Source organism: Salmo salar, chromosome 17 (assembly GCF_965601325.2).
Source record: "Salmo salar chromosome 17, fSalSal1, whole genome shotgun sequence".
Lineage (NCBI taxonomy): Eukaryota > Metazoa > Chordata > Actinopteri > Salmoniformes > Salmonidae > Salmo > Salmo salar.
This window is the reverse complement of record NC_138307.1, coordinates 47053718-47072027: the sequence shown is the minus strand read 5'-3', so window position 1 is coordinate 47072027 and position 18310 is coordinate 47053718. Positions and strand designations below refer to the sequence as shown.

At 43.5% G+C, this 18310-nt stretch overlaps 1 protein-coding gene across 3 annotated transcripts in view; it reads left to right on the top strand.

Moving 5' to 3' along the window:
* tbc1d22a (TBC1 domain family, member 22a) overlaps positions 1-18310 on the top strand; it is a 217091-nt gene that overhangs the window by 169765 nt on the left and 29016 nt on the right. For all 3 annotated transcript variants that reach the window (XM_014152784.3, XM_014152781.3, XM_014152782.3), the window contains one exon: positions 17599-17694. In XM_014152784.3, the coding sequence (XP_014008259.1) occupies positions 17599-17694 (96 nt within the window). The remainder of the gene's footprint in view (positions 1-17598; positions 17695-18310) is intronic.

Here is an 18310-nt window from a genome sequence, read left to right as displayed (position 1 = left end):
CACTGCCTGTTGACCCCGCTTCCGTCCTGAAAACACGAGGTCAGTACAGGTGTATTAAAGCAGGGACAACTTCTATCTCAAGGCCATCAGACTGTTAAAACAGCCATCACTAACACAGAGAGGCTGCTGCCTACATACAGACTTGAAATCATTGGCCACTTTAATAAATGGATCACTAGTCACTTTAATAATGTCACTTTCATAATGTTTACATATCTTGCATTACTCATCTCATATGTTTCTACTGTATTTTATACCGTCTATTGCGTCTTGCCTATGCCGCTCTGTCATTGCTCATCCATATATTTATATATTCTTATTCCATTCCTTTACTTAGATTTGTATGTATTAGGTAGTTGTTGTGGAAGTGTTAGATTACATGTTAGTTATTGCTGCACTGTCGGAACTAGAAGCATTTTGCTACACTCGCATTAACATCTGCTGATCATGTGTATGTAACCAATAAACTTTTATTTGTATCCAAGCCTGTAGAATATAGGCTGTAGAAGGTCACGTATAGAATGTTCTACATCGAGTGGTAACATAAGTGTTCTGTTGCACAGTTAGTGCTTGTTTTCATGAAAGCCAGAGAAAAGTGCAAAGCTATGTCAGAGAGAGTGCTTATTGGTTTTGTGTGTGTGTGTGTGTGTGTGTGTGTGTGTGTGTGTGTGTGTGTGTGTGTGTGTGTGTGTGTGTGTGTGTGTGTGTGTGTGTGTGTGTGTGTGTGTGTGTGTGTGTGTGTGTGTGTGTGTGTGTGAGCGAGCCTCTAAGCCTCAACAGGGCAGTATTGTGCCATTAGAGCAGCAGTATGTCAGGGGAGGTTTTTAACCTGTGTTGAAATTCTCTCTCTGCAGTCAGCCCACCTGCTCCCTCCACCCTACTCTCCAACACATCCTCCATATGTAACGCCATGCGTCCGTGTGCACTCACAAGACATTCTCATTCATTATCATCGCCTGCTTTAGTTGCTTTTTCATTTACTTACATGTACAAATGTGTGTGTAATAGCAATGATCTGCTACATGAATTCCTGTTCACACAGTCTAACCGCGTCCATGTGGGATTATTTGATTTATATCAGGTTGGTATTAGACATCCCATGACTGCCGTGCCATGGTGTGCGTTTGTGGCATGACTGCCTGTGCTCTGGCCTTATTATACAGTGTAGTCATTGGTTGGGTCCTGTATCCGCTCTCACAGGTAGTTACAGTGGACAGACCTGACTAGAGGTGGAAACGCCTGCAGCCAGCCCAAGGGCTACTCTCATGTGTGTCAGTCTGTGTGTGTGTGTGTGTGTGTGCACATTAATGCTGGCAGGATCAGGGCATGTACTATACAGGCCTTAGGGGTTCTGCTGTTGACTGCTGAACAGTACGGCGGTGGTTCATCACAGGTGAAATGTCAAACAGGCTACGTTATGCAGAAGCCCTCCACAGCTGTTCACACAGAGAAGTTCATGTGTGAATTACCGATTGTATTACCAATATGACTGGCTGAACTGAAAAAGGCTAAATATGATTTTGAAGGTGGGCTACCATTGAGTGTGTGTGCCAGAGAGAAAGACGAAGTGTGTGTTTGCATGTAATGGATGTTCATTTTTTGTTTCTTATCATCCCCCTTCTACACACACACACACACACACACACACACACACACACACACACACACACACACACACACACACACACACACACACACCACCACCACTGTTCCTAAACCCCTCACACTCACATTCACACTGTTCCCACCCTTTCCTCCCTCCATGCTCCGCTCGTCCCTGACAGAGGGGTGTCCAAATTATCCTTGTTGCACAGAGCATGAAATTAGCAAGTGGCTCTGTGTGAATGCATTAGCATGGGGGTGTTAAGGAGCAGAAAGCCCCTCCCTTCTGTGTTACCAGGAAGATAGAAACACAGTATGCATGGTGAAGAATGTGTGTTGCTATATAGGTCTGGGAATTGCCAGGGACCTCACAATACGATATTATCACTTTATTTAGGGCAATTTCCTCCTCCAGGCTAGATGGACGTCATATCCTACAATATGTGTCTCCCCTTCTCATTGTCCTTGATTTAGATGGATGCATTCAAGACAATGTCATTCTCAGTTTTTCAGTGTCAGCAGAGTAGCCTACCTTGTCATTTTTGTGGTATTAATTGTTCTGCTATGGTTTCCAGGCAGGGACAGTAAAGTGGTGTAGAATTGCATGAACCATGTTTATAAAATGACAAAAAACATACTTTTTTTTCTGGGATCCTCATAAAAAAATGTCACTAGCTGGGGCTGAGCTCTGGATGAGTGCAAAGAAAGGAGAAAAGTAAAAAGGTATTTTCTGCGAACAGTGAGTCAGTTATATTATTATCCTAGTTTATGGACTATCCAATCTACTCATCACATTAGGAATAGTACTCTATCTTACATTAGTCTGCAAATGCGATGAGAGAAACATGGAATACTTATCATAGAGATTTAAAAAAATTACCTGAGTTTGTTGTTGTTGTTGTTGCTTCCCCGAACTTGAAACTCACGTGCCACCATTGTCCCTATTCTTAATTAAAATGTGAATGGTATCGTTGACATTGGTATAGCCAACATTTGTCTGTTCTGATTTGTCCTTATTTATTTTCCTTTATTTTGGTTGACTATATTGTCAGAGACTGCTGTAATGTTTTACCTTAGTACATTGTCTATCCAGAGAGAGATCAGGAAAGAGAGAATGACAGATGGAGACTGCAGGGCTTAGAGAGAGAAGTAATGAGAGAGATGGAGAAGAGAACGAGTGTACCTCTGCAGGGCACAGGAACGGCAACATGATCCTCAGGGATGTGGCCCCAGCCACTTTACCCCTCCCCTCCAGGCCCCCAGGGGCCTCCTAATGATTGGCTGATTGGTGACACAGAGAGCCAATCCCCAGCAGGCACAGACAGGGTTAGAGGTTGCGTCAGCCATACGGCCCCAAGCATCAATACTTCATCTGTTCTGTTCTCTATAAAAAACAGAACTCTGCCGCTTCGCTCACACCATCTCTCTATACCTCTCATCTGATGCACTGCTCTCTATCTTTCTCGTCCTCTCTCCTCCACTACACCAATCTCTCTTTCTTGCTATCCCTCTCCTCCACTGCACTGTTGGCTTCATCCTTCTGTCTCTCTGTCCTTGTGCTATGCTGTAGACTTTCAAACACATTGACAAGCTGTGTCAGAATGCATTCAGGACTGAGCTTTTACGTGAGGCCACACATTGACACACAGAACCCAACACACACCGTAAACACCTTGATGTGCTTTCAGTGCTCTGGCCTGCAGTATGCTGCAGCATTTCGCCATACACACACACACGTCCTTCCCATGGATGTCCTCTGGCTCCCTCAGGATACAGCAACAGGCCTTTAGTAGATGTTTTTTCTCAGCATGATTTTTTACACACACACACACATCACTCACTACCTCAACTCTCCTGACTACTCTCACCTTCAGGGTTTGAATCCTGTTGTGATCAGTTTTCCACAAAGAGCTGAAGTTTAGTCCCACATCAAACAGGACTGTTTAAGGGTTAGATGACAGACAGCTAGCGATGCAGTTTGGAGCTCCTGACTCTGCACCTTTCTCCTCTGATCTCACAGAGAACCTCAGTACTATACACCATGTCTGCAGGTCAGGCCCGCTTCTCCAGTACTGTGACTCTGACACCGGGACTGGCACCAGGAATAACAATAGGGAAGGAGCTTGGAGATGGAAGTCTAGAAGTTTGACGGCACACTATAGAGAAACGTAGTGAGTAATTATCAGAGGGTGTACTGTAGTCTTTTAGTGAAGACTTATATGGAGTTTGAGGTAGGCTGTATGAAGGGCTGAGGGAGAAAGTTGAATGGATGGATATTGAGAGAGAGAGAGATATAGGCCCAGATAAATGTTGACGACATGGGGCTGAGGAAATCACGGGCCGATTGGTGATCACTCACTCCCAGAAGTCCCTCTGTTAATGAACTGTGTGCGCACAACTGACTCCTACCTATCTGGTGGTCAGATTAAAGCCGTGAGGGTAGACCAATAGGCAATCATCAGCCAGAACATAACTCACTCCAAAACACACTCTCTCTCTCCCCACTCACTCACCTCACTCACCACTCACTCACTCACCCTCACTCCTCACTCCTCCTCACTCCTCACTCCTCCTCACTCCTCCTCCCCCCCCCCCCCGTTTTTCTTCCTTCGCTCTCTGTCAGTTTATCCGTTTGTCTCTCTGTCTCGGTCTCTCTGTCTTTTCAATTCAATTTGCTTTATTGGCATGCCGTAACAATGTACATATTGCCAAAGCTTACTTTTGATATTTACAATATGAAAATAATGAGAATCAAAATTGTCAACGGGACAACAGTAACAACAATAACCAAGGGTCAAAATAACCATACATTGAACAATAAGCATACAGCAGAGGACATGTGCAGGTTGTCTGTGCCCAGAAACCTGCTCCTTTTACTCTCTGTTCCGAACGTGCTAGACGGCCAGTTCATATAGCCTTTAGCCGTACCCTTATCCTACTTCTCCTCTGTTCCTCTGGTGATGTGGAGGTTAATCCAGGTCCTGCAGTGCCTAGCTCCACTCCCACTCCCCAGGTGCTCTCATTTGTTGACTTCTGTAACCGTAAAAGCCTTGGTTTCATGCATGTTAACATTAGAAGCCTACTCCCTAAGTTTGTTTTACTCACTGCTTTAGCACACTCTGCCAGCCCGGATGTCTTAGCCGTGTCTGAATCCTGGCTTATGAAAACCACCAAAAACCCTGAAATCTCCATCGCTAACTATAACATTTCCGCCATAATAGAACTGCCAAAGGGGGCGGTGTTGCAATCTACTGCAAAGATAGCATGCAGAGTTCTGTATTACTATCCAAGTCTGTACCCAAACAATTCGAGCTTCTACTTCTAAAAATTCACCTTTCAAGAAACAAGTCTCTCACTGTTGCCGCTTGCTATAGACCTCCCTCTGCCCCCAGCTGTGCCCTCGATACCATATGTGAATTGATTGCCCCCCATCTATCTTCTGAGCTCGTGCTACGAGGTGACCTAAACTGGGACATGCTTAATTCCCCGGCCATCCTACAATCTAAGCTTGATGCCTTCAATCTCACACAAATGATCAATGAACCTACCAGGTACAACCCCAAATCCGTAAACACGGGCACCCTCATAGATGTCATCCTAACTAACTCGCCCTCCAAATACACCTCTGCTGTTTTCAATCAAGATCTCAGCGATCACTGCCTCATTGCCTGCATCCGTAATGGGTCTGCGACCAAACGACCACCCCTCATCCCTGTCAAACGCTCCCTAAAACACTTCTGCGAGCAGGCCTTTCTAATCGACCTGGCCGGGGTATCCTGGAGTGACATTGACCTCATCCCGTCAGTAGATGATGCCTGGTTATTCTTTAAAAGTGCTTTCCTCACCATCTTAAATAAGCATGCCCCACTCAAAAAAATGTTGAACTAGGAATAGATATTGTCCTTGGTTCACTCCAGACCTGTCTGCCCTTGACCAGCACAAAAACATCCTGTGGCATTCTGCATTAGCATCGAATAGCCCCCGTGATATGCAACTTTGCAGGGAAGTTAGGAACAAATATACACAGGCAGTTAGAAAAGCTAAGGCTAGCTTTTTCAAACAGAAATTTGCATCCTGTAGTACTAACTCAAAAAGGTTCTGGGACACTGTAAAGTCCATGGAGAATAAGAGCACCTCCTCCCAGCTGCCCACTGCTCTGAGGCTAGGAAACGCTTACCACCGATAAATCCACTATAATTGAGAATTTCAATAAGCATTTCTCTACGGCTGGCCATGCTTTCCACCTGGCTACCCCTACCCCAGTCAACTGCCCTGCACCCTCCACAGCAACCCGCCAATGCCCCCACCATTTCTCCTTCACCCAAATCCAGATAGCTGATGTTCTGAAAGAGCTGCAAAATCTGGACCCATACAAATCAGCCGGGCTAGACAATCTGGACCCTCTCTTTCTAAAATGATCTGCCGAAATTGTTGCAACCCCTATTACTAGCCTGTTCAACCTCTTTCGTATCGTCTGAGATTCCCAAAGATTGGAAAGCTGCCGCGGTCATCCCCCTCTTCAAAGCGGGTGACACTCTAGACCCAAACTGCTACAGACCTATATCTATCCTACCCTATCTTTCTAAGGTCTTCGAAAGCCAAGTTAACAAACAGATTACCGACCATTTCGAATCCCACCGTATCTTCTCGCTATGCAATCTGGTTTCAGAGCTGGTCTTGGGTGCACCTCAGCCACGCTCAAGGTCCTAAACGACGTCATAACCACCATCGATAAGAGACATTACTGTGCAGCCGTATTCATCGACCTGGCCAAGGCTTTCGACTCTGTCAATCACCACATTCTTATTGACAGACTCGACAGCCTTAGTTTCTCAAATGACTGCCTCGCCTGGTTTACCAACTACTTTTCTGATAGAGTTCAGTGTGTCAAATAGGAGGGCCTGTTGTCAGGACCTCTGGCAGTCTATGGGTGTGCCACAGGGTTCAATTCTCGGGCCGACTCTTTTCTCTGTATACGTCAATGATGTTGCTCTTGCTGCTGGTGATTCTCTGATCCACCTCTACGCAGACCACACCATTCTGTATACTTCTGGCCCCTCTTTGGACACTGTGTTAACTAACCTCCAGATGAGCTTCAATGCTATACAACTCTCCTTCCGTGGCCTCCAACTGCTCTTAAACGCAAGTAAAACTAAATGCATTCTATTCAATCGATCACTGCCGCACCTGCTCGCCCGTCCAGCATCACTACTCTGGACGGCTCTGACTTAGAATACGTGCACAACTACAAATACCTGGGTGTCTTGTTAGACTGTAAACTCTCCTTCCAGACTCACATTAAGCATCTCCAATCCAAAATTAAATCTAGAATCGGCTTCCTATATCGCAACAAAGCATCCTTCACTCATGCTGCCAAACATACCCTCGTAAAACTGACCAACCTACCGATCCTCGACTTCGGTGATGTCATCTATAAAATAGCCTCCAACACTCTACTCAACAAACTGGATGCAGTCTATCACAGTGCCATCCGTTTTGTCACCAAATCCCCATACACTACCCACCATTGCGACCTGTACGCTCTCGTTGGTTGGCCCTTGCTTCATACTCGTTGCCAAACCCACTGGCTACAGGTTATCTACAAGTCTCTGCTAGGTAAAGCCCCACCTTATCTCAGCTCACTGGTCACCATAGCAGCACCCACTCGTAGAAAGCGCTCCAGCAGGTATATCTCACTGGTCACCCCCAAAGCCAATTCCTCCTTTGGTCGTCTTTCCTTCCAATTCTCTGCTACCAATGACTGGAACGAACTGCAAAAATCTCTGAAGCTGGAGACTCATATCTTCCTCACTAGCTTTAACCTCTCTGGGCTAGGTGGGACGTTTGCGTCCCACCCTAGTCAACAGCCAGTGGAATCCCGTGGTGCGATATTCAAATACCTTAGAAATGCTATTACTTCAAATGCTATTACTTCAGATTATGTCAGCAGAGTACCCAGCCATAAATAATCAGACACCCATTTTTCAAGCTAGCATATAATGTCACAAAAACCAAAACCACAGCTAAATGCAGCAGTAACCTTTTGATGATCTTCATCAGATGACATTCCTCGGACATTATGTTATACATACATGCATGTTTTGTTCAATCAAGTTAATATTTATATCAAAAAACAGCTTTTTACATTAGCATGTGACGTTCAGAACTAGCAGTCCCACCGAACACTTCCGGTGAATTTACTAAATTACTCACGATAAACGTTCACAAAAAACATAACAATTATTTTAAGAATTATAGATACTGACCTCCTTTATGCAATCGCGGTGCCCGATTTTAAAATAGCTTTTCGGCAAAAGCACATTTTGCAATATTCTGAGTAGATAGCTCGCCATCACGGGCTAGCTATTTTGACACCCACCAAGTTTGGTACTCACCAAACTCAGATTTACTATAAGAAAAATTGGATTACCTTTGCTGTTCTTCGTCAGAATGCACTCCCAGGACTTCTACTTCAACAACAAATGTTGGTTTCGTTCCAAATAATCCATAGTTATATCCAAATAGCGGCGTTTTGTTCGTGCGTTCAAGACACTATCCGAAGGGTGACGCGCCGGCGCATATCGTGACAAAAAAATTCAAAATATTCCATTACCGTACTTCGAAGCATGTCAAACGCTGTTTAAAATAAATTTTTATGCGATTTTTTTTCTCGTAAAATAGCGATAATATTCAGACCGGGAGTCGTTGTTTTCGTTCAAAGACTGAAAAAGTAACATGGACTCTTCACGTGCACGCCCGTCTCATTGTTCTCAGATGGACCACTTACCAAATGCGCTACTGTTTTTCAGCCAGTAACTGCAGAGTCATCATTCAACGTTCTGGCGCCTTCTGAGAGCCTATGGGAGCCTTAGAAAGTGTCACGTTACAGCAGAGATCCTCTGTTTTGGAAAGAGATGACAAAGAAGGCCAAGAAATGGTCAGAGAGGGCGCTTCCTGTTTGGAATCTTCTCAGGTTTTGGCCTGCCATATGAGTTCTGTTATACTCACAGACACCATTCAAACAGTTTTAGAAACGTTTGGGTGTTTTCTATCCAAATCAAACAATTATATGCATATTCTAGTTACTGGGCAGGAGTAGTAACCAGATTAAATCGGGTACGTTTTTTTATCCGGCCGTGCAAATACTGCCCCCTATCCCCAACAGGTTAAGCACCAGCTGTCAGAGCAGCTCACAGATCACTGCACCTGTACATAGCCCATCTGTAAACATCCCATCTATCTACCTACCTTATCCCCATACTCTATTTATTTATTTATCTTGCTCCTTTGCACCCCAGTATCTCTACTTGCACATTCATCTTCTGCACATCTACCATTCCAGTGTTTAATTGCTATATTGTAATTACTTTGCCACCATGGCCTATTTATTGCCTTAACTTACCTCATTTGCACTCACTGTATATAGACTTTTTGTTTTCTTTTGTTCTACTCTATTATTGACTATGTTTTCTTTATTCCATGTGTAACTCTGTTGTTGTATGTGTCAAATTGCTATGCTTTATCTCGGCCATGTCGCAGTTGCAAATGAGAACTTGTTCTCAGCTAGCCTACCTGGTTAAATAAAGGTGAAATAAAAAATAAATAAAACGTTTGGTTGGTCTGTCAGACACTGTACCTCATCTTATGGCAGACAGCAATGTAGTGCGCTGCCAACCCACAGCTCTCTGCTTCCTCCCCCAACAGGACGGGTAGCCTACTCTCATCAGAGAGGTCTTTGAAACCTTGAATAAGGGTTTCAAATTTGGGGAAATGACACTCTCTAATTGTTTTATATTTTTTACATTTTGTCAGGAAATGCCGCTCTGTCTCAGGTTCTGCTGTTGTGCAGTGGTTGCACAGCCTTTCCTCTACAGGGAGCCAGGTTTTCCTGTGTCTACCCTTCTCAATGGCAAGGCTGTGCTCACCGAACCTGTACTTTGTCAAGGTTTTGATCAGTAACCATGGTCAAATAGTTTGACATGGTGTACTGTCGATTTAAGGCCAGATATCACTGCATTTTTGCTTTGTGCATGTGTTTCCCAATAAGCAGTATAGTTTTTTTTGTTGTTGATTGTGTTGTAATTTGTTTTATTCTGATTGATTGGATGTTCTGGTCCTGAGGCTTCAGGGTTTTAGTAGAACAGGTTTGTGAACTCAGCACCAGGATCAGCTGGATGTGGGGACTCTTTTCTTTGCTCAGCTCTTGGCATTACATGGCTTGGTAATGATATGAGACGGGGTCACTGTATTTTAGATGTTTCCAAAACTGAATTGCTCTTTTTTGAGTGCAGGAGATGTAGGAGAATCTTACAGAACTCTGCATGCAGGGTTTCAATGGGGTGTTTGTCCCATTTGGTGAAATCTTGTTTTGCAAGTGGACCTCAAACCTCGCTGCCATAAAGTGCAATTGGTTCAATGACACATTCAATTAGTTTTAGCCAAATGTTAATAGGTATTTCAATTTGAATTTGTTTTTTAATGGTGTAGAATGCCCTGCGTGCTCTCTCTCTGTTCATTCACTGCCTCATTAAGATGTCCAGTTGAGCTTATTTTTTTAGTTGTAGTGTGTGCAGTACTCTGTATGTTCTGTACCAATTTGAGAACTTTGGTCTAATTCCCTGAGATCTGGATCTTCTCTGGAAAATCATTATTTTAGTCTTTTTGGGGTTTATTGCCAGGGCCCTGGTCTGGCGGTACTTCTCTAGTAGGTCCAGGCTCAGCTGTAGGCCATATGCTGTGGGTGACAGCAGGCATAGTTTAGCTGCGGAGAGTAATGTGGTTGTTAATTTTTATATTACCAAATAATAAGAGCTTTGCAATAGCACTGACTTTCAACGATGCACCATTTCTAATGAACCATTGAGTGACAACACAAAAGTACAAAGATCTTTTATAGCCAAGATACACCCCCCTAGTCGACATAACTAACCACAGATATTTAGGAACAGTTCACAAAGGAAGACTTTATAATGAGAAAGGAGTATCCCGTAGCCAGATAGCATTCACTATAAATTATCGTTCAGTTTGGTCCCTTAGACGAGGTTCTAATCTCGTTCCTGGTACTTCATAGCACAAAAACACCAACTCACCCAATGGCATAACTCAATTGTCACCTCTAGATACTCCCATCTCAAGTAAAACACCTTCTTGACCCCTCTCCTAGACAAGCTCACTGAGGGGAGTGAGTCTCCAGGTCATACACTATCCCAGGATAAGTGCAACATCAGAGGGGGCATACAATGGTTCCATACACTGCCATACACCTCCCCCCAATGCCAAAGGAGGGAGTGACTTGCGCACAGACATTGTGGCGACAAGTAATTGGTTCCCCGTTAATCACGCCATCACTTCACATGGTTTTAGAATAGGTAAAGACACATTCACATATGAAGACAATGTTCCATCCTGTCCTCTTCCCTTTCTGATATTCTGCATAGCACCAGGGACATGTACAAGACAAGTCTGACCTCTCCCCTCTCTGGGCCCCAAGTGACTGAGCCCCAGCTGAGGGAAGAAGTGCAACTACCAACAAGTATATCACATAAGCATATTATGCAGATAAGACATCTTAATTATCTATGTTACCCAACTAATTCTGATTCATCCGCCACAGTAGGCATTTAACCTCTGAATTGTGGAGACTAACACCAGGGGCTGAGGATTTTTCTAGAATAGTGGCCAATTCGTTGATGTAAATATTGAAGAGTGCAGGGCTTAGATTGCAACCCTGGCGAAGGTCCCGCCCTGGTTAAAGAATTCTGTCCTTTTCTTGCCAATTTTAATGCTACACATATTGCCAGTATACATTGATTTAATTATGTCATATGTTTTACCCCCTACACCACTTTCAATAACTTTGTAGAAAAGTCCTGTACGCCAAATAGAATCGAATGCTTTTTAGAAGTCGATAAAGCAAACGTATATTTTCGTATTATTTTGGTGAACATGTTTATCTATCAGGGTGTGTAGGGTGTAAATGTGATCAGTCGTGCAATGTTTTGGTATAAATCCAATTTGGCTTTTACTCAAGACATTGTGCTTATTAAGGAAGTTTAGAACTCTTACATTTATAATACTACAGAAAACCTTCCCCGGGTTACTGTTCACACAAATGCCTCTGTAATTGTTAGGGTCAAATTTGTCTCCGTTCTTAAAGATTGGGGTTATGAGTCCTTGATTCCAGATGTCAGGGAAATAACTTACACTCAGGATCAAATTAAACAGTTTTAATATAGCCAATTTAAATTTTGCAGTAGTGAGTTTGAGCATCTCATTTAGGATGCTATTTGGTCCGCATGCTTTTTTTGTAATTTGAAGGCCTGAAGTTTCTTATAGAGCTCCTGGTCAGTAATTGGGGAGTCCAATGGATTTTTATTGTGCTTTATAGCTTTTTCTAATCCATTCAACTTCTCATGAATTTGGAATTGTTCGGTGTTTGTCAATTTGAATGGTGTTGTGGAGTGTTTAAAATGGGTTGTCCATATGTCCATATGTCACCATTTTGTATCGCTAATTCCTCTTGTTTCTATTTTTTTTGTTTTTTTCCAATTTTGCCTGAAGTTGTTTGTGTTTTATGGACTCCTCAATTAGTGTCGGCTGCTTGCTGTTGTACTGTGCGTTTTTGGTTCTGAGTGTACGTTTATAGAGTTTTGAAGTCTCACAGTAATGAAGGCTTAATTCACCATTATTTGGGTCTCTGTGCTTTTGGTTGGATAGTGTTCTAAGTTTTTTCCTTAATTTTGCAATCTGCATCAAACCAGTTGTCATCTGTGGTCTTTTGTTTTGTTTTTTATCAATTTCACTTCTGCTTTTTTTTGCCATTTGCGTGAATATATAGTTGATGTTTTTTACTGCTATATTGATGCCGCCTTTACTGTGAGTGAATGTGCTATCCAGAAAGTTATCTAAGAGTGTTTGGATATTTTGGTTACAGGTTGCTTTCTGGTATTCTTCTGTGCTGTTTTGGGCCCATCTGTATGAATTTCTGATTTTGTACATCATGTTGTACTAATCTCTCTCGAGATCTCTCTACTACTCCGCCCTCTACCCTCTCTGTCTGTCCCCTGCCTGAGTTATTGACAGTGGAGATGAGGTGTGTGTCTGCCCTGTGTCAGCTCTCTCTTCACTCAGCCTGTCTGGGTTATCTCTGTCTCCAGATGACCTCTCCCCCTCTCCTCTCCTCCATCTCTCCCTCTGTTTTCTAATTCCACTACTCCTCCATCTTCATCTCTCCTTCTCTTGAAGGTAAATCCCAGTCATATTAGCGTTTTATGGAAGACCTTTCATCCAATCTAGCCTAGATTCCAAGCTACATGTATTGGCTAGTCTAAACGGTAGAAGACTTATTTAACAGACATGTCCTTATTGTAATGTGAGTGGAGAGGTCTTGTACTTCATGTCCATTAGCAGGCTTGTTAAAGCCGATAGAATTGGACAGCTTGGCTCACTCATCCTGCTCTGACCGCGTGGCAGAGGAGTGCCGTAGTTGCACAAGCGGCATCTTAATGCGTCTCTCTTTTCTCTTTACTGTGTGTGTGTGTGTAGGCATGCGTGTGTAGGATAAGTGTCCTTGTAGGGAGGCGTTTTTATGTGGCCCTCTTACATCTTTAAACAGGTTGCGCTGAAGAGGGCCTGGCACACTGAGGCGGGGAGGAAACCAGGCCGCTGAGAGGGGGATGGAGAGAGAGAGAGAGAGAGAGAGAGAGAAAGAAAGAAAGAAAGAGACAGTGGCTGAGAGGGAAGAAGAAGAGAGACAGAGGCTAAGAAAGAAAAAGAGTGCAAAGATGCATAGAGGGAAGCAAAGGCACAGAGTGTGAAGGAAAAAAAGGACAAGGAAAGGCATAGAGAGGAGGGAGTGAGAAGGAGAAAGAGGGCATCCAGTGCCTTTTCTTTTATTGTGGTCATTAATTAAGGTCCCATCATGGTCACATTCCCCCGGGGAGAGGTGAGAGAGAAACAATTAAAATGATCCACGAGTAGACTCTGCTGCAGTTAACTGACACTTAAAGGAAAACGCCACATAAATTATCTTTCTGTTTTTTTTTCATTAGTCCATTGTTGGTACAGTCCCAAAATGTTTTGCATGTCAGCAGTCAAGTTTTCAAGATATTGCTAAACAGCACATCATCATGATGAAGTGGCCAGTAACACTTTGCTTCTTGAAAATCAAACATCTTGAAAACGTGACTGCTGAAAAGCAAAACATTTTGGGACTGTATCAAATCAAATTTTATTTACCAGATGTTATTGCGGGTGTAGCGAAATCCTTGTGTTCCTAGCTCCAATAGTGCAGTAGTATCTAGCAATACACAACAATACATATACATCTAAAAGTAAAATAATGGAATTAAGAACTATGTCAATAATAGAACAAGCAATGTCTGAGTGGCATTGCTTTCCGGCTGGTTGTAATAACACAAACATTCTGGGATAAAAATGTAAGAAATAAAAGATACTGCAAGGTTTCTAAGGAGCTAGAAGCAGAGCTGCCATGTCTGTTGGTGCCACCTTACCCCGTGTCAACAGTGGACTAACGGAAAAAGATACCAAAATGTAGTGTATTTTGTCCTTTAAGGTGTGCCCTGGCATCACTGCCATGTACTGTATAATTACACCCACTAGTCTAGTTTACCATTAATACTAGCTGCCTAGTGAAAATAGGAAGTTAGAGAGGTTGGATGATGAAGAAAGAACTTTTGTCTTGTATGTTTTAGAAGCTTTATGGGGGAATTGTATAGAGTTGCAACTGTTTAGCAAGTAGGAACTTGGATAGTAACTAATGTGAAGCTACCATATCTCATGCTTCATAATATGTACATAAATGTGTTCGAATTTCTGTGTAGATAAGTGATTTGCTTAGCTGTAGGCCTAGTCGATGTGCTGTAGGCCTAGTCGATGTAACAGTCTGCACTCGGCAGTGTGTCACACCTGTGTATGTTTTAACCTCAATGTGAAGAGAATGTTTCCACAGCCGTAGCTCCAACAGTTAGTTATCCTTGAAGAGCACTGTCCCTGTCCTGTCTGTCCTGCCTGTTTATTGGAGTGAAGAAGGAACACAGCCATTGATTTTCATTACGCTCCCTCCGTGTCTGGCATAAACGACGACCTGTTGCCCCTCGCTGTGAATACGCAAATATCACACTTGCCCTGTGCTTTGCTTCACTGTGCTGCGCCACTGAACTGCAGCACGCCTGCCCGGAATGGAAAATGTCATTTTCAAACAACCCCCTCTTCTCCAGTGCGAACACCATTAGTCTTGACTATTTACCCAGGAAAGTGGGAATAATTTCCTTCCTCAGAGAGTCTTGACATGGCGCTGCATCTGTAAGAGACATCCAGGGACGATGGAATTATTCATAACCTGGCCCAGTCCAACCCAATGTGGTTATTGGGTTATTGCTTAGCTGCTCTCTCGCTCCCAGACACACGCATATGCGCGCGCACACACACACACACACACACACACACACACACACACACACACACACACACACACACACAGTATGCACACTTTCTATCTCTGCTCCCTATCTCTGAGACTGTTTGATTGTGGCTGGGATAATATTTTTAACCATTATTTAACTAGGCAAGTCAGTTAAGAACAAATTCTTATTTTCAATGACGGCCTAGGAACAGTGGGTTAACTGCCTTGTTCAGGGGCAGAATGACAAAACCTTTGGACACTAATGTATATTTGCATATTATAGTTGGGGCGGCAGGTAGCCTAGTGGTTAGAGTGTTGGAATAGTAACCTTGTCAGCTCGGGGATTCGATCTTGCAACCTTCCGGTAACCACTAGGCTACCTGCCGCCCCAAATATAAATAATATGCAAATATACATTAGTGTCCAAAAGTTTTGAGAATGACACAAATATTAAGTCTGCTGCCTCAGTTTGTATGATGGCAATTTGCATATACTCCAGAATGTTATAAAGAGTGATTCGATGAATTGCAATTAATTGCAAAGTCCCCCTTTGCCATACAAATTAACTGAATCCCCAAAAAGCATTTCCACTGCATTTCAGCCCTGCCACAAAAGGACCAGCTGACATGTCAGTAATTCTCTCGTTGACACAGGTGTGAGTGTTGACGAGGACAAGGCTGGAGATCACTGTCATGCTGATTGAGTTCAAATAACAGACTGGAAGCTTCAAAAGGAGGGTGGTGCTTGGAATCATTGTTCTTCCTCTGTCAACCATGGTTACCTGCAAGGAAACACATGCCGTCATCATTGCTTTGCACAAAAAGGGCTTCACAGGCAAGGATATTGCTGCCAGTAAGATTGCACCTAAATCAACCATTTATCAGATAATCAAAAACGTTAAGGAGAGCGGTTCAATTGTTATGAAGAAGGCTTCAGGGCGCCCAAGAAAGTCCAGCAAGCGCCAGGACCGTCTCCTAAAGTTGATTCAGCTGCGGGATCGGGGCACCACCAGTACAGAGCTTGCTCAGGAATGGCAGCAGGCAGGTGTGAGTGCATCTGCACGCACAATGAGGCGAAGACTTTTGGAGGATGGCCTGGTGTCAAGAAGGGCAGCAAAAAGGCCACTTCTCTCCAGGAAAAACATCAGGGACAGACTGATATTCTGCAAAAGGTACAGCGTTTGGACTGCTGAGGACTGGAGTAAAGTCATTTTCTCTGATGAATCCCCTTTCCGATTGTTTGGGGCATCCGGAAAAAAGCTTGTCCGGAGAAGACAAGGTGAGCGCTACAATCAGTCCTGTGTCATGCCAACAGTAAAGCATCCTGAGACCATTCATGTGTGGGGTTGCTTCTCAGCCAAGGGAGTGGGCTCACTCACAATTTTGCCTAAGAACACAGCCATGAATAAAAAATGGTTCCAACACATCCTCTGAGAGCAACTTCTCCCAACCATCCAGGAACAGTTTGGTGACGAACAATGCCTTTTCCAGTATAATGGAGCACCTTGCCATAAGGCAAAAGTGATAACTAAGTGGCTCGGGGAACAAAACATTGATATTTTGGGTCCATGGCCAGGAAACTCCCCAGACCTTAATCCCATTGAGAACTTGTGGTCAATCCTCAAGAGGCGGGTAGACAAACAAAAACCCACAAGTTCTGACAAACTCCAGGCATTGATTATGTAAGAATGGGCTGCCATCAGTCAGGATGTGGCCCAGAAGTTAATTGACAGCATGCCAGGGCAGATTGCAGAGGTCTTGAAAAAGAAGGGTCAACACTGCAAATATTGACTCTTTGCATCAACTTCATGTAATTGTCAATAAAAGCCTTTGACACTTATGAAATGCTTGTAATTATACTTCACTATTCCATAGTAACATCTGACAAAAATATCTAAAGACACTGAAGCAGCAAACTTTGTGGAAATTAATATTTGTGTTAATCTCAACTTTTGGCCACGACTGTACATATGCAGATGAGATGCCTGGATGTTGAGAGAGTGTGAAGACCAGTATTACTGTGAGCACTTGAACATATTGTCCCATTTCCACTCCTTTACTCCTACAGTCTGTTTTAAGAGCTTTAATTGTCTTCCCCTGGATAGCCCTTTAGATGAGGGCTATAGACCAGGGCCATCTCACTCTCTCTCTCACTTTAATTTCCCTCCTTTATTCAGCTCTGTAAAAGCGGGCCTGGAAATGGAATGAGCGTCTGAAAGAAGGGAGGAGAAAAAGTAAAGGGCAAATTTAAAAGGGATTTGTCTTTCAGCTCCTAGTTGAGTATAAATCCTCTGATTGTGACAGAAAATATTTAATATCTTCCCCCCCCCCCAGTAAGCGTCCAAATTCCCACTCTGAGAGTAGATTTAAGTCTTCTTTTCAAACATAATGTCAAGGTATAGTAGGCCTAAGTGGAGAGATGGAGGATGCTACAGTATTATCTTCACTGTCGCTCTACTGCTGCTTTCTAATGCTGTCTGTTCAATACTGAGTTCATTGTCAAAATAACTCAGGATATGTTAGAACATTTGTTTAGTTGTGTAATTCTCTCTGTCTCTCTCTCTCTCTCTGCAGGCTGAACCTGAGGGATTCTCTCACTTCCATCTCTACGTGTGTGCTGCTTTCCTGGTACGATGGAGGAAAGAGATTCTGGACGAGAGAGATTTCCAGGTAAGAGAGAAGGATGGAAATGTATGGTGTCATACCTACGTTCCCATGGCTTTTTATTTGAAAGAGTGAGGTCTCTGACTCTATCCCCATGTTGCTCTATTTAAGAAAGGCTGTCATTTGGACTTTGGTCATTTGGCCACAAAGGGTGCTGTTTAAAAGTAGTGCACTGTTTATACAGGGAATAGGGTGTCATTTGAGACTGTGCCACTAAGTATGAATGTGAGTCCCAGTAGGGCTGAGCAGAGTGTGCCAGCCAGTGTGATCTTCTCTTCAGCACATCCCAGCCCAGCACTGCGCTCATCATTAACTACAGGGATCAGGGGTCATATTGGCTGCATTAGTGGGATGACAGCAGCAGCTGCTGCAAGGTGACATTGGCATGAAGCAGGAATCAGACTTTGGGCCCTGCCCCCTAGTTCCTCTCTTCTATTCTCTCCGTTTCTCTTATTGACTGATGTATCTTCTCTTGTCTTACCCTGCATGCATCTTCTCTTCTCTCTTGAAAAATACCTCTCAACCACACTGAAGAGTTTTGGGTCAATGGATGCTGCTTCAGCTTTAATAAGACACGTTTCCACGTTCTCCTTTCCTCTCCCTCCTAGTCCCTCATTACCCT